The sequence below is a fragment of the Alosa pseudoharengus genome, unplaced genomic scaffold, assembly GCF_046254945.1.
Source record: "Alosa pseudoharengus isolate Yale_2024_CS ecotype anadromous, Long Island Sound unplaced genomic scaffold, YU_APseudo_1.1 YU_APseudo_1.1_scf_16, whole genome shotgun sequence".
Taxonomy (NCBI): Eukaryota; Metazoa; Chordata; class Actinopteri; order Clupeiformes; family Clupeidae; genus Alosa; species Alosa pseudoharengus.
Genome location: NW_027468630.1, coordinates 9,395,969 through 9,420,017, shown reverse-complemented (window position 1 = coordinate 9,420,017; position 24,049 = coordinate 9,395,969). Strand labels below are relative to the sequence as shown.

General features: G+C 42.4%; 2 protein-coding genes across 2 annotated transcripts in view; both read left to right on the top strand.

Moving 5' to 3' along the window:
- The window catches only part of fhod1 (formin homology 2 domain containing 1), a 42,523-nt gene extending 37,459 nt beyond the window's left edge, over positions 1–5,064 (top strand). Inside the window, exons 21-25 of the mRNA XM_076286976.1 lie at positions 76–266; positions 1,443–1,635; positions 1,868–2,033; positions 2,178–2,354; positions 3,528–5,064. Coding sequence (XP_076143091.1) covers positions 76–266; positions 1,443–1,635; positions 1,868–2,033; positions 2,178–2,354; positions 3,528–3,607 — 807 coding nt within the window. The 3' untranslated portion in view covers positions 3,608–5,064. The remainder of the gene's footprint in view (positions 1–75; positions 267–1,442; positions 1,636–1,867; positions 2,034–2,177; positions 2,355–3,527) is intronic.
- A 977-nt stretch (positions 5,065–6,041) lies between these two features.
- slc9a5 (solute carrier family 9 member A5) overlaps positions 6,042–24,049 on the top strand; it is a 34,560-nt gene continuing 16,552 nt past the window's right edge. The window contains exons 1-7 of the mRNA XM_076286975.1: positions 6,042–6,413; positions 16,434–16,736; positions 17,127–17,290; positions 20,568–20,646; positions 20,992–21,169; positions 23,417–23,637; positions 23,827–24,029. Of these exons, the coding sequence (XP_076143090.1) occupies positions 6,080–6,413; positions 16,434–16,736; positions 17,127–17,290; positions 20,568–20,646; positions 20,992–21,169; positions 23,417–23,637; positions 23,827–24,029 (1,482 nt within the window). The 5' untranslated portion in view covers positions 6,042–6,079. The remainder of the gene's footprint in view (positions 6,414–16,433; positions 16,737–17,126; positions 17,291–20,567; positions 20,647–20,991; positions 21,170–23,416; positions 23,638–23,826; positions 24,030–24,049) is intronic.

The following is a 24,049-nucleotide window of genomic DNA, read 5'->3' as shown; positions in this document are numbered from 1 at the left end:
AGAAGGAGCACCTGCAAGGAATCACGTTTTCATGTTTCATGTTTCAAAACATGGCATCATGTTTTTCTGTCCCAGGTGGATTTCGAGCAGCTGTCTGACAACCTGGTGCAGTTGGAGAGGAAATGCAAGAACTCCTGGGACAACCTGAAGGTGGTGGCCAAACATGAGACCAAGCCGCTGCTGAAGAACAAGATGACCGAGTTTCTGAAGGACTGCACCGAGAGAATCATCATCCTTAAGGTGGTGCACCGACGCATCATCAACAGGTTAGTGCATTGGTTCCCAAAGACTGGGTCGCGACCCACAGGAGGGTCGTAGGAGATTTTTTTGGGGGGTCGCCAGCATAGCCTAGTGGCAATTTATGTTGTGTAATACCCCTATCTTATACCTTATATAGCTTAGGAAAGCTAAAAGCTTTCTATTAGGATCTAGTTTGTTAACTATCACAGTCACGAGTTAAGTCTGTCATTTTTAAAAAGTGGGTCCCCAGAAAAAAAGTTTGGGAAACACTGGGTTAGTGGATATGGGGTGGTATCCCACCAAGTACCAACATGCTGGTGTACTGGTGCTGTATTACAGAAATGTCGCATCCGAAGTCTTAAAGGGGAACTATGCAGTTTAGCTTAATTTACCTTAACTTAACAGCTTCGGAGTCATTGGAATGGTTATATGACTTTTTCCGGGTTGAATGGTGGCCGTCTCGCTTTCCCCTAGCGTCTGTGAGCGGAAAAACCAGACTTGCAACTTTGGTCCGGCAAGCAGTCTGCTTCAGAGTCAGAAAGTCTCATGGTGATGTGGTCTCGCGGTCTCGCGATACAACAAATTGCTTTACTGCACTACACACATACACGCCAGGCACCGGCTAGAACAAGGTAGCGATGGAGTTTCTCGGGCATTCGTCATGGCAGAGCCAGCGAAAAGAAGCAGAAAGCAAGTAAACCGTTGTCTGAGGAACAAGGAAAGAGGAAACTGCAGACTGACAAGCGAGGAGTGTTGTAAAATATATACTCTGAACCTGTAGGGGGAGCTCTGTAGAAAAAACTGAGCAAAAAGAGAAGAAATGGCCAATTGAATAGGGTCCCTTTAAGTTAAGATTGGAAGAGTATCAGAGCAAGACATTTTCCAATTTGGTGTTACAGAAGCAAAACTAATTTTAGGAATCCTATCTTCTCTTAGTTCATCCTATCTTATCTCAGGTTAGTATTGTGCTTAATCTTTAGGATGTCTTAGGGGAAATTATCTGTATGGACTGAACATGTATATGTTCAACTATTAGATTAAGTTCTGTTGTTGTATGATATTAGATTACCGGTAGTAATGGGTATATGATATCCTACAATCCTTCCTGTATCCTCAGAAACAGTGCAAGGAGCTAAGCTAAACTAAATTTCACCTGTCCAAATTGTAGCTTACCAAAACTGTCTTTGTTTTCTAATGAACAGGTTCCACTCCTTCCTGCTCTACCTGGGCCAGCCATCTTACTCCGTGCGAGACACAAAGGTCACCCAGTTCTGCAAGATTATCAGTGAGTTCTCTCTGGAGTACCGCACGACCAGAGAGAGAGTCCTGACACAGAAACGCAAGCGGGCTGCCCACCGGGAACGGACAAAGACCAGAGGGAAGATGATTACAGAGGTCAGATTCAGAGTGGCTTTGAATGACTGGTAACAACTGTCATTAGAATAAGGGCCTTAGAATACTTTCCCTGCCATTCTTGACTATAACAGAGGCACCCAGCAACCCAGATGAAGTTGTGCCCAGATAAGAGATATCTTATGATATGCTTGTGAACTTTATGTAGAGTATATGGAATATTTTTCTTGCAAGGTATATTCTAATTTTATTGTGGAAATGTTTTAACTTCCAGACTGAGAAGTTCTCAGGAGCTGTTCCACAACAGTCCCAAGATAGCCCTTCTCCCGTCTCCACGGTAACAGATTCTGAACCTGCTGAGGAGGATCATGAGAACATGAAGAACTTGCTCACCGCCAACGATGACAACCACAAGCTCAGAAGATCACGTGCGGTTAGAAGTAAGCTGTAGTATAAAAATGATGTTTTTTTTTTTTTTCATAGTTAGTTACTTTGGTTGACCCAGTCATCTAGGTAAGGACCATTGAATTGCCAGGAATTGTCCTCCTGTCAACACTAAAGTATGTAATTCTTTCTTTATTCAGGTATGGGAAGGGTCAGCCCATCTCATATGTTAACAGCCAAAGAGGACAGTGCTAGCTCCCAGGACGATGCCACAGACGACATCATGGATCGCTTGGTTAAGTCTGTCACACAGAATCCCACAGAGAGAGCGTCCAGTCCCAAAACACGCAAACGCTCCCGTCTCAACCGCAAATCATGTGAGTATTCCAAACAGTGTTGCATGCGGTTAATCACCACTGTGCATGAACGTGACCCAGAAGAGGCATGTGAAAAGCAATGTCATTTGCAAGAGTATGAAGACAATTAACCCTTAAAGGTGCGAATATTGGAAAATTAATGTTTTAAAGAATATCTGGCTTCATTGAATTCAACATAGAATTTTAGAACCTTCAATTGTTGCGGAACGGAATCTTATGTTAGAATGTCCAAAAACCCACACAAGGGTTAATATTCGGACCAAAAAGGCCTAACTTCATGTCTTCATGCATATCCAAGCAAGAACTGCCTTGCACTTGGCTGAATTTATTTGAGCAGTCCGTATGCTAATGACAATCATGGATTATTTAAAAAAAAGAAGCGAAAGTATAAAATTGCTGGAAAAGTCCCTAAAGTCCTTTTCCCTTCTCTCTTGCTGTCCCTGAAAGGTCATCAAAGGATATTTGACGAAATATGATAAGATTCAGGATTCATTCATGTGTTCGACAACAGTGTTTTATCTGTGTCCAAAACAAGGCCTAATCTTAGTAATTCCACGTGCAAGGCTGCACAATGTTTTTAGTGTCTCTGAGATAAATATCATCTTTTTCTACATATCCTTGTGCTGTAAACTGCACCTCAACTGAGCAAGACCTGGTCCATATCAGGGATTTCTCAACTACTAATTTTTACTGGTTGACAAGTTTTTCATAATAGTTGTTGACTCGTCGATATGCACCGGTACAGTGCTGGTGCTAACATTACTACATAGCAGTATGTATCTTATTGCACTTTGATATAGCTGCATTCAGCCTTTAGCCATTTTGTCCACGAGTAGATGACTGCTGCCTACGGCACTGACTAGTGATTTTAACAAAACGCTTTGAAGTTGACAAAACACCTAGTCCGTGTAAGAAAAAGACCCAACCCCAAAATAGTTGCTGAAATACTGTAGTCCCCTTGTTCGAGGTTACAGGCTCTACAATCACCCCCAATTCCATGAGGTGCAAACATGCAAAAAAGGGGTAGTTCTCCCTAATGTGAATGTGCTTCTATGCTATTACTGCAGTATTATACTGTAATATACCACAAAAAGTCCACAGCTGTGATGTTCCAAAGTATATACTGGAGAACACATTTAATTGAGCTGATCGTCTGCCCTTTCTCTGATTCAGTGCGGAGGACTCTCAAGAGTGGCCTGAGCCTTGACGTGGTGCAGGCTCTGGGACTAAACAAAGCCAACGAGAAGGTCTGAAGAAAGAAAGACTTTTTTCCCCTAAATAAGCAGCTGAAGAAAGAGCAAGAGCCGTATCCTAAACTGACTGAAGGTCGAAGGTTTCATCATAACACAAAGGTCTGAACCGACTGGCTTTTCAGAGGAGCCCAGTGATGGAACTCAAGTGTGTTGGGTGTCACCAGTCTCGAAGGATGCTCCGAGTTTAAGGCTGAACCATATCAGCCTTATAGGATAGTGTCATGCCTTACAAATACAGTTGTACACAACAGCAGGGAGTCAGACTACCCTGTTTTATCCAGTGAAATAAAAGTATTATTTTTTAACATATCAAATGTGTAGATGTTTTGATGTAGCATATTATACAGCCATGGTGTAAGTTTTAATTGGGTATGTTGTACAGATTTGAGTAACTTGTTAATGTAAATGACGAGCCTGTTGATATTGTATTTTTGAAATTACCACAGATTATAGGGAATCAGAATTATCAATATTTTTTTCTAAGTTACGGTCACAGTGTTTGAAAGGAATATTTTTTGAAGACGATGTATTGGTGAATAGGAAAGGGATTGTGAAGAGTACTGTGGATTGTGTTTTGTATATTCTTGGGGAAAGGTCATACCAGACTATCAAACTGAAAGCATCTCAAGGAGATTGTGTCAGGAAGTGTATACTAGGTCATGTTTTTCCACTTGGGGTGGGGGACAATGTTGATTTTCATTTATTGCACCACTTGTAATGTAGCCATAGAGCTACAATGTGTTTGGTTACTGTGGACACAAACCTCATATACCATCAGTCAGAGTTTGTCAGTGCTATAGGTCCCATGATCAAACCGATTAGGGTGAACACAGGGAAGGTAAGACCTTAAAGGCTGGCATGAATTATTTGAACTTTTTTAACACGCACACACACACATACACACACACAGACACACACACACATTCTGTTTTGGGGATCCACTGTTACTGATTTTAATCATGTTCACAAAGATTTAAGAAGTGTACATGAAGATGCTGAAGTAAAGTGAATCTTAACAATTTAATATATAGGCCTACACCAGCTCCGCTATTATGAAGTGTTTCAACCTTTTTTCCTTAGGAAATAACTTTATGTATGCTGCTTTTTGCACAAGTGGTTGTACTGTATGGTAAGGTTCTTGGTGGTATTGACATGTTATTCAAGGACTCATTGATTTAAGGTGTACTTACAAGTTCTTTGACCCTAAATGTTTGAATAATGCATGTTTACATGGAATGTATAAGCAGATATGAATATACGTTTTGGAAATAAAATATTTCTTATGATTAGATATAGGCACATATGTTACCCTGAGAATTATTTGTATGGCGTGTGTTATTTGTTATCATCTTAACTCAGTCGTGATCATTTTGTTGTTTGTGCTCCAGAAATGCTTGTGTATTTTTTGACTTTCCCAGATGATGATTTTTATCGAAATTAAAGCACCCTAACCGACACATGGCTCTCATTAATCGAGTGTTGCCGTCTACTTTTGGCCAAGTTATATTTGTAGACTAGGCCAGTGGTTTTCAAAGTGGGGGCCGCGAGGGGGTGCCAGGGGGGCCTCAGCCAGTTGGAAGGAAAAATAAAAGGAACAAATAAATACATTTGAAAAATACAATGCCATTATAATAATTTGTCGCATATCTGAACATTATATTTTCCATGATAATAACTGGGAATAATAGTAGTGATAGCTCTCATATAGCAGAAAGCCCCAAATGCAATTTTTACACACTGTATGCTCCATCGCGAAGTGCTTGTGGCTAAAATAATTATTAGGATTAGCTTAATGTATTTTTACATTTGCCGTAGTATTGTCGATGGGTTAAGTAACACATCAAGGGGGTCCTTGGCCAGAACCTAGTGGTATTTGGGGGGCCTTGTCGTGGAAAAGTTTGGGAAACCTTGGACTAGGCTACTGCACTTATCCACGCGGGGGAGCGCGCACAGACATAATTGTTGGCTTGGGGGTATTTACAAATTGTTTATTCATGTGATATTAGAGTAATTTTGAAAATAATATCAATACTTATTTTCATACAATTCTAGGTAGATTTCTTTAAAAACAAACAAACAAAAAGAGGTTGGCCAGCTAACTCGCCAAATAGCTTTCAAAGCGCGAGTCATGTCTACCAACAGACGAATAGGTAACATTCCCAGCACACAGAAAAGGAGAATAGGCTACATGAAGAAATCACATCGAAACAGCCGAAAATACATTATTCTTGTCATGTGAAAACGCCCCGTCCGAAGTGTTAATGTAGTGGCTCTTTAATGAAAATCTTTACGGTCCGCTGAGAGTTGAATCACGTGTCACATAGCCTACGCCAGCGGTACCTTTGCGAGTTACCGGAGACTGGAGGTGTTTATATTGTAAACCGGTGACAGGGCGCCCCGCTGTACCCCTACTACATCTTTGGACGTATAAAAGGGAAAGCAAGATGACAGACCGCTGAACGCACAGGGAAGATGCTGGCCGTGAGTTTTCTCTTGCTGGTAACGGTTGCCGGTGAGGCTGTGGCTGACCTTTACTTGACAGAAGCATCGCTGCCTCCAGAGCTAGCCCTCAGTGCGCCGCTGGTGCCTATCCCCACTGCTTACCATCAGTCGGAGGTGTACGGGCAGCCCGGGAGTGAGAGTGCGAGGTCTGTCAGGTCTGCCGAGGAACCAGCAACAACCACTGACAACGGGGAGTCGTCTCATCACGGTGGAGGTTATAAGATAGTACAGTGGGAATGGAGTTATGTCCAGACACCTTACACTATCGCCATATGGCTTCTTGTGGCCAGTTTTGCGAAAATACGTAAGTGAATGAAGTTTTCTACATTTTTCACATGTTTGATCTAGCCTACCTCTGTGAAGTGGATTAGTACTACATATTGTGACCCGTTCGACAAATGTTCTAAGACCTCTGTGCTCAGAGTAACCAAATTTGTTCAGTAACTTTGTATCCTATGTGCATTTGAAGACATATTTCCTTTCACACATTTTCGTGCGAAGTGCATGTAACATTTTGGGTAGCTCTTCCTCCTTCCCACTGATAGTCCCGCATCATCAACCGTAGCCCTGAAGCCATCATCACACTTAATACTCACATTCCTGCGACTGGGTCGGTAAGCAGGAATAGAAGCACAGTTCGAGTTAGTAATCTCACTGTAAAACCACATGCATGACACACTAACGCTGGATAGGTTCTACATCTGTTCAGACCTCCCTGTTCTATGCATCACTCGCTGTCTAGAAACGGGATGCTTTATTGACTGCTGTAACAAAGTGAGAGAGATGCAATGCATTTCCCTCTGTACAAAAACATTTTTGAGAGAGATTTCATGATTGTTGATACAACAGAACTGAAGTTGGGTAATCTTCCATGAACATATTTGATTTAATGGACTGGCCTACATGTTCACTGTATTAAAATGTTACTCTTCAACATCTGTTACAGGTCAAATATTAGGCTTAATTGGAAGGCATGTCAAAATACAATAGGCCTAGTTCTTGTAGCAGCAATTCTCACACCTTCCATCAATCTCCCTAGTTATACACATTGGCGTTTTGACATGACTGGTCTGCTCAGTAAGACATTCTGCAGTTTGGAGGCTACACTTGTGTGGGTGGTTGCTAGGCATCTCTGCAGCCCACTTAATTTTCATACAAGCTGCAAAATGCTGTTTGTGGTGAGTAGACCAACTGATGAATGTGGGGCAAGCAACACTGCTTGAAAACTATAGGCGAATATTTATATTGTCTGACATTAGTCAAAAATAATCATCAATAATTCAGTTCTTTCTTTTCAAATGTGAAACTTAGCTGCCCGCACATAAAAAAAAAAACAGGTTGTTACCCGTCATGGTTATGATTATGGCTATGGTAGCATGATATAATTATTTAAGTGTATGCTGAACATATACTGTATGTCTTCAGACCCCCCTTGAAAGACCCAAAACTATCACAGGAACGGAGAGCACTGGGCAACTCATTCCACCAACAAGGAACCATTGAGGAAAAGAGTCTTGATTTTGACCTAGCGTTTATGGCTGGTCGGAACAACGTACGCTCATCAGAAGACCACAGTGGGTGATTGGGGATGTAAAGCTGGATCATAGAATTGAAATAGCAGGGAGGAGATTCAGTACGTGCCCTATAGGCCAAGGTGAGATATTTACATTTTATTCTGGCCAGTACGGGCTATAGGGAGGCAGGCCAGCGAACAATAAATTACAATAGTCCAGTTTGGAGATAGCCATGGCCTGTACAAGAAGTTGTGAGGAATCTTGTGCCAGATAAAGTCTGATCTTCCTAATGTTGTAAAGGACAAACTGACATGATTTTGCAATTAAGGCTACATGCTCAGAGAAGTTAAGTTGGCCATTAATTATGATGCCCAAGTTACCAAAATCTCAGTTTTTGAGAGATTAAGTTGAAGGTGCCAATCTTTCATCCAGACTGCAGGCATGCAGAAATCCGATGAGGAACGGTAGAGTCCTCAGGTGGGAAAAACAGGTAAAGTTGAGTATTGTTCACATAGCAGTGATAGTCAAATCCATGGCAACGAATGGTCTCACCCAAGGAAGTGGTGTAAATAGAGAAAAGTAGGGGCCCTAATACTGAACCCTGAGGCACACCTGTGGTGAGGTCATGAGACTTTGATACCTGTCCCTGCAGTGTTTCCCCTATATATTTTTCCAGCAGCGGTGCTGTTAGTCGTCGTCCGTACATCTGTCCGTCCGTCCGTCGTTCCTCCAGAAATAACATTTTAAAAAATGACTCCTTCTGGCGGATTTTGTCAAAATAAATTGACAGATTGAGAGTTACAAATATGACATAACCATTGACAGATTCAAGGCAAGGCAAGATGTCCTTTACAAAGCATGATTATTGCAGTTCTTCAATTGGTCACATTATAGACAGGATTATTCATGTTTTTCTTTTGTGTTAATTTTCACCTTTTTCATTTACATAATTAGTAATTATTACTTACATTATTATTAGAAATTGAAATGGAACAAAAAAGAAATGGCACATATCAGAACATTATTATCTACTTTAAGGCTGCGATGCTTGCTTGAGTCTCACGGTTTTAGGCTAATTTAGTGTTATTGTGCATTATGCATGTGGATGAAATTCATAATGTTTTCATTGTCATTTGTTCAAATACATACTCAAAAGCCTAACTAAAATCTATCTTGGATTATAGGAGATACGTGTCTTGTAATGATAATTTCTATGATTTTGGTGAGCACTACAAGAATGACACGGAACTATCTCCAGATGTAAATGGTAGCCTATTACTCTAATTCCATTAAACCCAACAGTATGCTAGACCTTAATTTCACAGCCTAGGTATGTTAGCAAAACATGGCACATGTTGTGGCATTTACATAGCTGGCTCTCTCCCAACCTCTCTTCAATGTAATTGTGTGGTATCTTTGTCACTTTCTTTCACACACACACACACACTCTCTCTCTCTCTCTCTCTCTCTCTCTCTCTCTCTCTAAAACACACATTACTCTTCTCTTTAACACAATCTTAGCTGACGCACGCAACCTTGAGGGCCCTTCCAGCTCTCCTGTGTCTGCAGGGTTCCAGCAGCAGGTGTCCATCTCGGCTGCAGCAGCTGAGTGCTAACGATAAGCAAGAACGTGAGCAGCTCTCAGGAAGAGCCTCACTTTATTAGCGGTCAGAACCATGGCTGCCATGCTCCTACCCATTAAGGACTAATTGAGAGAGAGAGTATCTCACTTTGCATTAAGACACCCGGGAAATATAGCCCCTTCCACCCCTGCTGTTCTCTTAATAAGAGCCTATGGCGCCCTAACAGGCCTTTATGTGGGATCACAGGTGGAAGCACTCAGAAATGGTCTGCTGTTATGACCGCTTGGTCCCTGTATACGAGCCGAAGTGACTGAGGGGGCGGACGTGTGCTTTGTGGTTTCATTGCCGTTGCCTGTTTGACTAATATCCATTTGAAAGGCCAAATGGGTTTTGTAGGAGTGGTGGCAGTGTGTGTTGTTTGTTGACAGATCCTCTAAAGGAGAGCTCATTTCCTTAGTTTTGGGGTCCTTTGTAGTCCTTTAGTCTGTCCTGTGTGTTTTTTTAAAAAAATGAATGAATTATTCTGTTCTCTCTCACACTCTGTCTATAAGTGTGTGTGTATAGTATATAGTATATATACTCTTTTGATCCCGTGAGGGAAATTTGGTCTCTGCATTTATCTCAATCCGTGAATTAGTGAAACACACACAGCACACAGTGTACACACAGTGAGGTGAAGCACACACTAATCTCGGCACAGTGAGCTGCCTGCATCAACAGCGGCGCTCAGGGAGCAGTGAATGGGTTAGGTGCCTTGCTCAAGGGCACTTCAGCCGTGCCTACTGGTCGGGGTTCGAACTGGCAACTAGTGCTGGGCGGTATGACCAAAAATGTATATCACGGTTTCACGGTATATGACGGTATTTTTTTCTCATGCATAATCAGATGTTCACAGCATTTTCTACAGGTTGAGAGAGGGATTGCTGCAGTAGATTGACTAAGGATGGTCTATTTTCCTGTCATGATGTAGAATAACTCCACACTAATGGTAATGCAGGTTTGCATGGCCCCAGAAAATGATGCTGTTTACAAAGACCCACTCATGATTCTAACTAGATGTACCGCAGAGCGGTACAAAATATGACCGCCGCCCAGTCCAGCACATGTTTCGTCACGCTGAAAGGCATATATGATTCTAACTGTCTCACTGAATTGCATTATACACACTCAATTCTCACTGGTATCTGCTAGACAACAAGTACCAAAACATGATTAGTTCATAGATTTCACATGTAATATACATTTTATACAACCCCACCCCCATCTTGCCTGTTCATAATTCTGAGAAATTCTTGAATTGTGTGCATGTGTGCGTGTACATGTTTATGTTTATGTGTGTGTGGGTGTGTGGGTGGGTGTGTGTGCGTGCATGTGTGTGTTTGCCTGTTTATGTGCCTGTGTGTGTGCATGTGCATGCATGCGTATATATGTGTACTGTGTGAGTATGTGTCATACGTAGGATTACTGTGAATGTATGTGTGTGCGTGTGTATCTGTTTATGCACATGTGTGCATATGGAATGGGTTTACATGACCCCTGGAGGCAAACATACGCAAAAAATTGGTCATCCTAGGCCCTACGGTTCTCAAGATATTCACAGAAAACTGTGTCTGCCCTACCCTCCTTTCGGGGGGTCCAGTCGAGCAGGGGGGGCTACAGATCAAAACGAAAAGCGATGGTTCCATGTTATCCATGTGGGGTTACATGCCCACCAAGTTTCGTGTACCCCGGTCTTTCAGTGTCCCGGGAATCCTTGACGGAAATTTGGACATGCGAAAAAGAAAAAAACAAAAAATCAGACTAAACCTATATGACCTTGCTCAAGCTTCGCTGCGCGGCGGTCATAATGAAGTGAGGAATCAGAATGCAAAGACAAATGCAGTCAAAACAAAGATTGTTAAGGCGGAGCAAGATATTTCATCAGGAGCCACTTCCCGGATCGCACGAGGGGGGGTCATAATCCCCCTTTATGCAGAGCAGAGGCAGCGACTGCTCCATTGAAGTCTATGGGCATAGCTCAGAATTTACCACATATGCTAAGGTTTTGGTTCTATAGAGTTAGGAATGTGAATTTTGGGCACATTTTCATGATCCTCAAACCCTTCTGAACATTTCATGTACATTTTTAGCATTTTTGAGCATTCCAGTCTGGAGACTTTATATCAGGTGTGCGCCGGTTATTTATGCCGCTGCTGTTGGCCGGTTGCAACGTACGCTCATCAATACGTCATCGACACGCCTCTTTATACAGACAGGATTCGATCCCCATTTCGCGCCCATAGACATGAACTACGACGAAGTATCTTGCTCCGCCTTAACAATCTTTGGTCAAAATACAGATTTTTTTACTGTGCAAATTTCCCAAACATCTTGTATAAAACCAATACAAAAAGTAGTGCAACTTGCAATAATTATACTTTTTTGAAAATTATACAATTGAAAATAAAACATCTCTGCTAATATGCTTACTCTGTCAAATAGGCCTATCAGAAACATGCCTTATTGTTATTGTGTGGTTTACATAACATTATAGTGGTAGGCTAACGTTAACTTCATGTGGATGTATTGTTAGCCAGCCATGAGCTTCGGTTCGGTTCGATAGGCAAAACATTAACAAACAAGTTCGTTTTGGTGCACTGATGACAGTCAGGATAATTTCTAACTAGCCAGCTAGTATTGTTCAGTTCATGTCTATAACATGCTTTACTTGCTACCTGGATAATTTCAGCGAATATTCTTAAGGTGAGATGAATGGTAAGATCATTAAACTTCACTGTGTTCGGTGGGTTGCTAACTAACGACATCGCCTACTAGCCAGCTAGTTACTGCTGTTGAACAATCGTTGACAATTGTTTTGTATTTTCGTGACGGTAAATCCCTTTCAATGCAGTATCCCTTAACATTTTTCCTTAACAAAACAAACAATTATTATTCAACAATTAGTATTATGTGCAACACCCTTAAATAAACCCCTTACCTAACAAGAAATGAAGGGTCATACTTCAGTGGAAAAACTTAAGGTGTTTTGTGTCCTCACTACGCCTCGCTCGCAGTCGCACCATGCGTGCGTGTGAAAAAAGTCCCGTCTGAAACACTGTTGCGCGGCGCAGCGTTCCAAACGTTGTGTAATCAAATACACCGGTATGGCGGTATATTAAAAATTCATATCATAACGAAAATATACACCGGTATACGGTGTGAACCGGTATACCGCCCAGCACTACCGGCAACCCTCCGGTTACAGGGCCGAAGTGTTAACCAGTATGCCACGGCTGCCCCCAATGTGTATATGTGTGTCTACCTGTCTGTGTGTTGTGTGTGAGCAGACTGCGTCTGTGATTTTTCATGGGTCATTTTTATGTCTTTGGGCATATGGATTTATTTGTGTGTACTGTAGCATGTGTGTTCATTCATGTTTTATTAATGTGTGTCCAAACTCTGTGTGTGTGTGTGTGTGTGTGTGTTTATACAGTATATGGTTGTTTATGTGTTTGTGTGATTGTTTACAGTATGTGCATTTCTAAGTGTGTGTGTGTGTTGTATATGTGTCTGTAGTGTGTGTGTGTGTGTGTGTGTGTGTGTCTTGTTTGTTCATAGCATTCTGTACTCTCTCTATGATGACTCATGGCAGGCTGATTGATGTGTTCCTGGCAGACCCGTGCTCATGGCCATATGGCTAGAATGGACACCAAATACATGAATAATCTGCACCATTAAAGAGTGTGATCACCCACCCTCTTCTGCCTATTACATCAACCCCCCACCCTCTCCTTTCTTCATACCCTGAGTCACACCTGTGTTACTGTATTTTTTTTATTATGGGTGAGGGTTTCCACATTTTGTCTGTTTTACCCAGACACACGTATTTTCGCTGCATGTCACAAACCATAGGGGCATAGTTGATATACCGTATCTGTAATTATTCTTATGTATTTCAATTATAAGTATGTGTTATCATTTCGAATGCTCTAACAGACATTTGAACTCAAATTAACTGTAAACTAGATGTACCGCAGAGCGGTACAAAATATGACCGCCGCCCAGTGCAGCACATTTTTTCCACAAAAATAAATCACGCTGAAAGGCCTGTATGATTCTAGCTGTCTCACTAAATTGCATTATCCACACTCAATTCTCACTGATATCTGCTAGACATCAAGTACCAAAACATGATTAGTTCATAGATTTCACATGTAAAATTCATTTTATACAACCCCACCTCCATCTTGCCTGTTCATAATTCTGAGAAATTCTTGAATTGTGTGTGTGTGCATGTACATGTTTATGTTATGTGTGTGTGTGTGTGTGTGTGTGTGTGTGTGTGTGTGTGTGTGTGTGTGTGTGTGTGTGTGAGCGTGCTTGTGTGTGTGCCTGTGTATGTGCCTGTGCATGCAAGCGTACGTCTACTGTGTGAGTATGTGTCATACGTATGATTACTGTGAATGTATGTGTGTGTGTGTGTATCTGTTTGTGCACATGTGTGCACATGAAATGGGTTAACATGACCCCTGGAGGCAAACATACGGAAAAAAATGGTCATCCTAGTCCCTACAGTTCTCAAGATATTCAAAGAGATCTGTGTCTGCCCTACCCTCCTTTCGGGGGGTCCAGTCCAGCGGGGGGGCTACAGATCAAAACGAAAAACGACGGTTCCATGCTATCCATGTGGGGTTACAAGCCCACCAAGTTTTGTGTACCCCGGTCTTTCAGTGTCCCGGGAATCCTTGTTGGTGTACGTCACTAAATGTACACATACATTATTTTATTGTAAGGCCCCCCATGAACGAAAGTACACAAAACTTGGCATGTATTCGGAGGGTGTCATAATGATCCTACACTTTTAATTTTGTGCAGTTTTGACCTTGTCAGCCAGAGATATTGTGATGAAAACACCAAATTTTTTGCTTTTTCATTTGTAACTAGGTGGCACTATAGATGAAATAAGTGGTAATGGGATGGGTTGACATGTCCCCTTAAGACCAACCTACATAAAAAAGGTGGACCTCCTAGGCCCTACGGTTCTCGAGATATTCACAGAAAACTGTCTCCGGCCACCTACAGGCCAGTTGGTGTATAGTAACATAAATTAATTTATTGTGTGGCCCCCCATGAACCGAATTCCACGAAACTTGGCGTGCATACAGAGGGTGTCATAATGATCCTATACTTCCAATTTCGTGCAGTTTTGACTATGTTAGGTCACAGATACCTGCGATTACAACACCTCATTTTTACTTTTTTGTGTTTAACTAGGTGGCGCTATACATGAAATGAGTGGTTATGGAATGGGTTGACATGGCCCCTTGAGATTAACATACAAAAAAAAAAAGGTCCTCCTAAACCCTACGGTTCTCGAGATATTCACAGAAAACTGTGTCTGCCCTACCCTCCTTTCGGGGGGTCCAGTCCAGCGGGGGGGCTACAGATCAAAACGAAAAACGATGGTTCCATGCTATCCATGTGGGGTTACATGCCCACCAAGTTTCGTGTACCCCGGTCTTTCAGTGTCCCGGGAATCCTTGACGGAAATTTGGGCATGCGAAAAAGAAAAAAAAAAAAGAAAAAACTGACTAAACCTATATGACCGCCGCTTCGCTACGCGGCGGTCATAAATAATGTCCAGTGAAATTCTCGGTAGCTAGGACATTGGACATTGGACAATGAGTACTGTAACTGGGGGCAATTAAATCCATTAGGTCTCTTTGTGCTCATGGCCCTCCACTCGACATTGACCTTCTGATGTTGTAATTTAATGAGTAAGTGCAACTTAATGTTTTGCATATGGCCTAATGATGTCAAAGTAGGTAGGGAATTTCACACAGTGGCCAATCAACAACCAAGCCTATTTACCGTCAATAACAAAATTACTTACAAAGCAAAACCTTTGCAGGCAAAAAACGTCAGCAACAGCCATTCGAGAGCATCACACTGGGGTCATCAAACAGGCACCTTCCTTCCTCTGTATTTCATTAAATTAGGCCTGTGACACCTCCAGCAGGCTCAACAGTGGTATCTGGCATCCCAGATTAAGATTACCAGGGTCTTTTTGGCACCTCATTGGGAAGGGTGCCATGCTAACACTCGGTACATGAGCTGTGACTTTGGCGGGTTGTGTGTTTTTTCTCTCCCTCTGATGTCAAGTGCAAAGTGTTTGCTGCTACTGAATGTGTTGTGTGGCATTTTATATTTAGGTGGATTACATAAAGACTGCAAAAGCACATTCCCAAGTGACACACACAGTGATTATCATCTTTCGCATGTAATCTGCAATCAAGAGGAGTAATAGTTTGCGAGCAGCCTGGAATCACTGCCACTATTAAATCCACTAAAAGGAAAAAATATTTGTAAATGTTCATTGTGATTTATGATTATGTTTAAAAGCCTCAGACTCATATCATGTTTTACATGATTAGATAGCTCCATTTACAAGACAGAGGAAGCGATTATCATAATGGCTGTTTATATGACCATTAGAGGCTTTTACTTCTCAAACATTTCTATCCTTGCCTCTGAACTGCAGTGTACACATTATCAGCTCCCATGCAGGTACCGTGTCCAGTGATGTTTCCTTTCCATTCTGTGTGCTGACAATAAATGATTTGTTGTCCAGCAATCAAAACAAGTCATGTCAGCAAGTCAGGAAGCAAGATAAACAAGCAAAACAAGTTCAAATGCAATGCAACGTCTTTTTCTTAGACTGCACATGATTCATCCCCTCTCACACTGCAGTAAGATTGTAGGGGCCCTGATTTGAAAAGTGTCAAATGCATGGACCAAGCATATTTTTCTCATTCCTAGGCAAATATGCACATTTAAACGTGACTATATATGAGAATGGAAAAGGAAAAAATATGAAAAGTCAATAAAGAAGAAGACTCCAAGGCCTTTCTTCCAAATTAAGGCTCTGAGAGTTCAGTGAGGCATGCAAGCCTCCACGTTCTAACCGTGAAAGTCAAACATCTAAACATTGTTGTTTGACAAGTGTCTAGATAGATAGATAGATACTTTATTGATCCCCAAGGGGAAATTCAAGAATATCATTCAAGATATCATTACTGTCCATAATTTCACCTTTAGATTTATAAAATAAAGATCTCTGAGTGCATGACGAGTAAGGTGTCAAATAGGCCTTCGTTGCCAAAATAAATTCTTCATGTGAAAGTGCAAATGTATCCGTGTGAGACTCCCTGGCTCTCCCTGACAGAGAGGTGTGATTTGGTGTTCCAGTGTTCCACTTCTCCCAGCGCTTCACCACCGTGGTGCCGGAGAGCTGCATGCTCATCCTCATCGGCCTGGTGCTGGGGGGCATCGTCCTCCTTACCAGCAAGGAGGCGCACAACCAGCTTGACCCAGGCCTCTTCTTCCTCTTCCTGCTGCCCACCATCGTGGGCGACGCGGGCTACTTCATGCCAGCCCGGCTCTTCTTCGACAACCTTGGTGCCATCCTGCTGTACGCAGTGGTGGGCACGCTGTGGAACGCCTTCTGCACGGGATTCTGCCTTTACGGGATGAAGTTGGCCGGAGTTATTGGTGAGGTTCTGTCTGTGGCAGCACATGTGAAGGACCTATACCTGCTGATGTGTTTCTTTGGGAGAATGTTTAGAATATAGATATTAATTGACAAGAAAGTCAATACTGTCAGCTATTTAGTACATTAAAGCACTCAGTCAGCCTTCAAATGTGTGAAATATAAAACATTGTTCTTTAATCTTTCTAGTTCTTTGGTATTGTCTTTATCTCTTTATTCATGTTTCCCTACTTAAGAATGAAATGGACATCTACTGTACTGTCCACTATGCAGATATCTTTACTCAGAAGTTTGTGTGAGTGTCTGTGTCTGTGTGTGTGTGTATGTGTGTGTGTGTGTGTGTATGTACGTATGTACATTGTGTTCATATGTGTACTTCTCTTTGTGTGTAGACCAAAAGGTGGAGGGAGGCCTGATGGAGTTCCTGCTCTTCGGGGCGCTGATCTCGGCCGTGGATCCTGTGGCCGTGCTGGCGGTGTTTGAGGAGGTGCACATAAACGAGACCCTCTTCATCATCGTGTTCGGGGAATCGCTGCTCAATGACGCTGTCACTGTGGTGAGTCATCTGCCCCCCCTGCAAGCCCCGCTGACCACCTCCATGAGTGGCAGTGCAGAGCAGACGTGTTTTAGGAGCACTTCAGGGAGAGACGCCAAAAGGTCATGTGACTCGAAGGAAGGCAGAACACGAAAGATGAGAGAGAGAGGGAGAGAGAGAGAGAACCAAAGAATCAGAAAGAACAAAGAACAGGCCTACCTGATTCACCTGCTGCCTAAGGCTGACTGACAGTGCTTTAATGTACTTAGCAGCTGACAGTTTTGATTTTCCTGTTTACTCTTAATCATCATGAATATTCACCAGTGCACCGTTTTCATTTTGGGTCATGTTGGACGTGTTTACTCTGGGGGTGTATAGTGCTGGTGTGTGCAATAATTCATTGATAATGCTCTAGCATTGTCTGTTGCCATAATGAAGATCGAGCCCATCTGCTCCTCTCTGAGGTTTGCTCAGTGTACTGCTGATCTCATAGGCTCTCCTTGTAGATTTAGCCCCGACTAAGACCCAAATTAATACCACAATTAAAAAAAGCATGAAGTAGTGTTACCAGGGTAGTAAAAAAAAAAAACGTTCTAATTGAGAAGGCTACAGCTTTTAGAGCTTCCACTTCGCTAATGCTGTTGTCAGCACACTCACTTGTCAATGTGTTAATTCTTCTAGACAGTCAAAGAAAGAGAGAGAGCTTTGCAGGGTTTAACGGGCATAGGATCTCTTCATCAATAATTTGGTAATGATGTAGAAGAGCGACAGAAGGACGTTTGGTTTGAGTGACGGGCTATCCGTGTTTGGTCTTAGGCTTTCTTTGGTGTAATGCAAGCAATTCCCATCTAACTACAGTATTCATTTGAAATGCTTGGATTAGAGTACATTAGGAGTTTGACCCATCTGGCAAGGATTACGTGCAAACAACAGTAACCCCTGACATTCTTGGGCATTGCTTACTGTGCCTACTTCTGGGGTAAGCCGATCAACGTAGCCTACCCATGTTCCATTCCCAGCACAACTGGCATGGCTCTGCTGCCCAAGGTGGAATCTGATCCAAATATTTCCAGAAACTGCCTCACGTGAAAACAATCCATCAATCCCTGTTGAGGTGTAGAGATGTTCAGTAGGAGCCATTAGACTCTAATAGAAACTCTTAAGGTGATGCTACTTGGGGCAACCTTTTGAGCAATGTTTCTGGGCAACCACTAACCAGTTCCATGTGTTCTGGCTGGATGATCTTGACAATTTGTAACAAACTTAAAACAAATGTGTTAGAAACAACTTAAACTGTGTCTGGACATAGAGATGTTGTGTTATTTTGAACACATTTGTTGTAAGAATGTACACAGTATAACAAAAGCACTGTGTTACAAACAACACAAGTTGTATCTAGACATAGAGATGTGTTAAAAACAACACATTCTTTTTAAGAGTGTACTAATGATAAAAGTTCTCTAGAAAAGTAATTGTTAGCCCATATAAGCGGGAACATGCAAATAATAATAATAACAATCAGGAGCTTTGCCCATAAAGTTGCCTTGTGTATCATTAGCTTTATAGTCTGTCTGAGATGCAAAGACTGCTTTTCACAGTCCACCACAAGTTACAGTAAGGGGCAGGCAGTGGAGGTGAAGGAAAGGTCATGAATTCTGAATTCTGCCATCTGTGTTGGATCAGTAGGGCCTGGGGGCCTCAGAGATCACCAGCTCCATTTCTTACTCACTTAAGCTTGAGGTCATTTGAAAGTAACAAAAGCTCCTTTCCTTGAATGCTCAGAAAAGTTTATTTACATCATGGCATGTCAACAAAGAAAGCATACTTAGCCCCCCCTTCATAATTTCCCCCTTGTATTTAACTCTTACACAACCGACTTTTGATTCTAAGATTAGTTAAAAGTTAACACAGTCACATTAAATGGATTTCTTCTTTTGAGACTGGTTCCCACCATACCTTCTCAGAATCTTGACCACATGCTGGTGTTGGTCTCAGGGAATATCAGTCTGTCTGTGCAAACAAGTCACATTGTCACACATTTGAAGTGTAGTGGATCTGTTTACAAAGGATGGACATACTGTGGTTTGGTGCCAGTGCCACCTACATTACATTACATTACATTACATTACATTTGGCTGACGCATTTTCAGCCAAAGCGACTTACAACATGGTAAACCGTTTAAAGCTTTTAAAACTATTCTCTCAATTCTGTCAACATACCTTTTTTCTCATACCTCATTCTCTCACCTAATTAAAATGAAGTTGTATTCATGAAGACTACATTGTTGTATGTCTGATGGACTGGAAATAATGAGTCCGTAAATAGGTCTGTTTTGTGAATTCACAAAACAAGCCCTCAAATATCACTCCAGGACCATGCACACCCTGATTGCATTTCCTGTTTCTCTCACTGCACACCAGGCCCAAATGCTAGGATCATGCTAATGAACTCCATGACTGAGCCCCATGCACCCTGGCTATAAAAGCACCCCCCTTCGATTACCCCTTTAACCCCAAACACAGTGACTCACCCTCAGTGGCAGCACAGTCAGATAGACCTAAAGATGCTATGAAAGGGAGAAAGTGCAATGAAAAGGAGAAAGAAAAGGGGAACTTGCTTTTTTTTGTATGAATACTTTTAGTGGTGCCTTTTCAGTGAATCTGCTCAACCTACTATTGAGTGACATTATAAAGAGAGTTAAACATAGCATGGACCTCCAGCTGTTGTTGTTGTTGTTGAGTATGTAAGTGCAGGGTCTCACTTTAATCATGCATAATAGGAACTTACCAGAGCAGCCATATGGTAAATGGGAAGCAGCGATCGAGCAAGCTTTCAAATTATGTCTATGGCCACTTTGGTCCCCCCTGCATCAAAGGGCTTCCACTTAGGGCACACTTGCTTCAAGGCTCTTAAGTAGAACACTGCTTCGGGGCACTAAAAGAGCATCTTTAGGTTTATCTGACTGTACTGCCACTGAGGGTGAGTCACTGTGTTTGAGGGCTAAAGGGGTAATCGAAGGGGATGCTTTTATAGCCAGGGCGCATGGGGCTCAGTCGTGGAGTTCATTAGCATGATCCTAGCATTTGGGCCTGGTGTGCAGTGCAGTGGGAGAAACAGGAAATGCAATTAGGATGTGCATGGTCCTGGAGTGATATTTGAGGGCTTGTTAGGGCATGTTTATTTCCCAGAATGCAATTATGAGTCAAGCACTCTAAAGAGCACAGTGGAGTCAAAGAGGTTTTCATTGGCTGTACCAGAGTACCAGACCAACACCACCATCATTAATCTTCTTTACAGGTGCTGTACAAAGTTTATATGTCATTTGTGGAGGTGGGCCCTGGCAATGTTCTGACCGCAGACTATTTTAAAGGAGTGGGTGAGTATTTCATACCTCTGCTCAGAAACCTGAAATCATGCACAATACCTGGACATTCAGCGTTCTAATAATACACACCATTCCTCACATCCCCACATCATGTCCTGGGAAATGATATACTTACCTCAGTACCTTTACAAGCCTGCGTCAGTAGGCTATATAAACAGATAAATGGAGGCACGGTGCCATTTGGGCCAATTTGTATGAATTTTGACTCATGCAGCACCGTAAGGGGACACTTTATAATACTGTTTCGAGCTGTGCCCTTTTCATGATGCATGTATTTTTTATCGCGCTCTCCTGTCGCGCGCTCTCTCTTTTTGTCTGCGTCTCTGTCCCGTCCAGCCTCCTTCCTCATCGTTAGCATCGGCGGCACGCTAGTCGGCCTCATCTTCGCCGTCATCCTCGCCTTCACCACGCGCTTCACCAAGAAAGTGCGCATCATCGAGCCGCTGTTCGTCTTCCTGCTGGTCTATCTGGCCTACCTGACCGCTGAGCTCTTCTCGCTCTCCGCCATCCTGTCGTGAGTATTATTTTTCGCAGTTCAATAGCGACAACAGCGACAGCCTGTCTGTAATTTTGCATGTAGGGAAATCAGACAAAACTAGAGGCAACTCAGGCGTAAGCATCAGCATCAGCAGCATGGCCATTACAACCTGGATTGCTGCCAAATACACGGCCTCACACAGCCAAGTAAGCTTTCACTGTCACAATTTACTGGGTAAAGAAAGTCTGCCATTTCAGAGTATTCTTAACATTACTTGAGTAGCATACACCTTCTCATTTCGGTTTGAGTTAATGCTATTTAATGAGCGCTGTTTAAAGTTTACCTCATGAAGAAAGAGGCCTTGTGCTGTTGGGGAACTGTGTCTTGTGATTGTGCACAGAGCTGGAAAACTTTGCACAGAGCTGTAGGCTGCAGGAATGACTCATGGCGCAGTGAAAGGGAAAAGGGAAAGCCAAGGTGAGGAGCCACGGAGGAGATTTGGGCAGAGAATAGAGAGACATACTGAAGGGTTTGAGTGTGTGAGTGAGTATGTGTGTATACAGTATGTGTGTGTGTGTGTGTGTGTGTGTGTGTGTGTGTGTGTGTGTGTGTGTGTGTGTGTGTGTGTGTGTGTGTGTGTTTGTGTTAGGGTGTGTGGAGGTGCATGTGTGTATGTGAGTGCATGTGTGAGTGTGTGTGTGTGTGTGTGAGTGTGTGTTAGTGTGTGTGTGTTTGTGCCATGTGTCTATGCTATGAGTGTGTGAGTGAGTATGTGTGTATACAGTATGTGTGTGTGTGTGTGTGTGTGTGTGTGTGTGTGTGTGTGCGTGTGTGCGTGTGTGTGTGTGTGTGTGTGTGTGTGTGTGTGTGTTTGCGTTAGGGTGTGTGGGGGTGCATGTGTGTATGTGATGCATGTGTGAGTGTGTGGGTGCGAGTGTGGGTGTGTGTGTGAGTGTGTGTGTGTGTGTGTGAGTGTGTGGGTGTGTGTGTGAGTGTGTGGGTGTGTGTGTGAGTGTGGCTTTGTGGGTGTGTATTAGATGTGTGCGTGCACATGCTCATCAGTGTGCTGACAAATCCCACCCTTGCTCAATAAAATCCATATTGATGGATCAATAAGGCAGCAGTGGCCATCTTAACACAGTTTGATGAGTTACTTCCTCTTCAGCATGCAGGAGGCTAAGGGCAAGAGGAGGCTCTAATCAATGATATTGCCTACTTGTTGCGTAATTTAGCCAAATCTGCTTTGAATATCCATCCTGAAACTAAGGCAATTGTCTCTATTGCTGTAATGATGCGTTTGCAATAATGATGTGCTTGCAGTGAGTTTATATGCTGTATATGTATATTGCTTTTTCAGTGGAAAATCAACACAATACCTTTTTAAAATGTGGTGGTAATATATGCCCAAGGCTATGTATTTGAAAGAAGAATTAATTGCACATTTCAATTGCACAATTTAATTTATTATGCCACTAAACAATATGAAGATGACTAGGCTAAAAGCCTTTTGGTTTAATATCCCCTACAGGCCAGTGCGGTTCCAGTGGAACCATTTTGGTTTGGTTCTTCGGTATGTCAGATAACCTAATGTGACCTAACCTAACCTAGTGCGTCAGGACATGTGTAAAGGTCAGCTTGCATGCAAAGTCTGTTAACAATGGACTTAATCCTGTGAAGATGAATGCAGAAGAAAAAAGGCATATTTAACCGGCAAGCACATGTCACAAGCGCCCTCCACTGGTCACAAGATAATATGTTAATTATAATTTCCTAAAAAATAATCCTACACCAGTGTGTTTCACTGATATTGGCTACAATACTCTACAGTGCAAAAGGAAACGAAGCGGGTGTGTCTGATAGTTGTATTGTCAGCCTTTGTAAATACTGGATTATACCATGCGATAAGCCGACATCATTATCACCTGTGGAGCTGAATGTGGGCATGGAATGAAAATCAACCCTGTGAACAAAGGTCACTGATTGGACCAGTGAGGTGGTATGAAAAGAATACAATGTGGACATAAGGCACCAGATGCAGGATTAGTTCAGTGTGTTTGCTGAAATAAACTATATGAATGCCTTAAGGAATTTAAATTGTAATCAGTCAGAGGGCGTACAGTAATTATAACATTACTTTTTGTAGTGCCCAGCTCTCTCTATAATTAAAATGAATCTATCTATCTATCTATCTATCTATCTATCTATCTATCTATCTATCTATCTATCGATCTAAACCCCAGATTACTCTTATTGAATTGATTTATTTCTCACTCACTTTGATAGACTGACATTCTGTGGCATTGGATGCAACAAGTACGTGGAGGCAAATATATCTCAAAAGTCCAGGACTACAGTCAAGTACACCATGAAGACTCTGGCCAGCATTGCAGAGACCATCATCTTCATCTTCCTGGGGATTTCTGCGGTGGACAAGTCCAAGTGGGCGTGGGACACCGGCCTGGTCTCCTGCACCCTCATCTTCATCTTTGTGTTCAGAGCCATTGGTAACCACACAGTGTCTTTGTCTTACAGATGCATAAGGAGATAATGAACAATGACATGTGATTATAAGTGTATCCCTCAAGAAGCATACACTTGTTATTTTTCAAAATGAATATGTGTGTATGGTAATGGTGCACTTTTGTCTAAAGCCTGTGTCAGAACATCTTCATTTCTGTCTTTCTCACGGAAAGGGGTTGTGGGGCAAACATGGTTCCTGAACTGGTTTAGACTGGTTCCTCTGGACAAGATTGACCAGGTGGTGATGTCGTACGGTGGCCTGAGAGGTGCAGTTGCCTTCGCCTTGGTGGTGCTTCTGGATGGAAATCAAGTGAAGGCCAAAGACTACTTTGTAGCAACAACGATAGTTGTGGTTTTCTTCACCGTAATGTTTCAGGTGAGAATATTTTCAAGGCT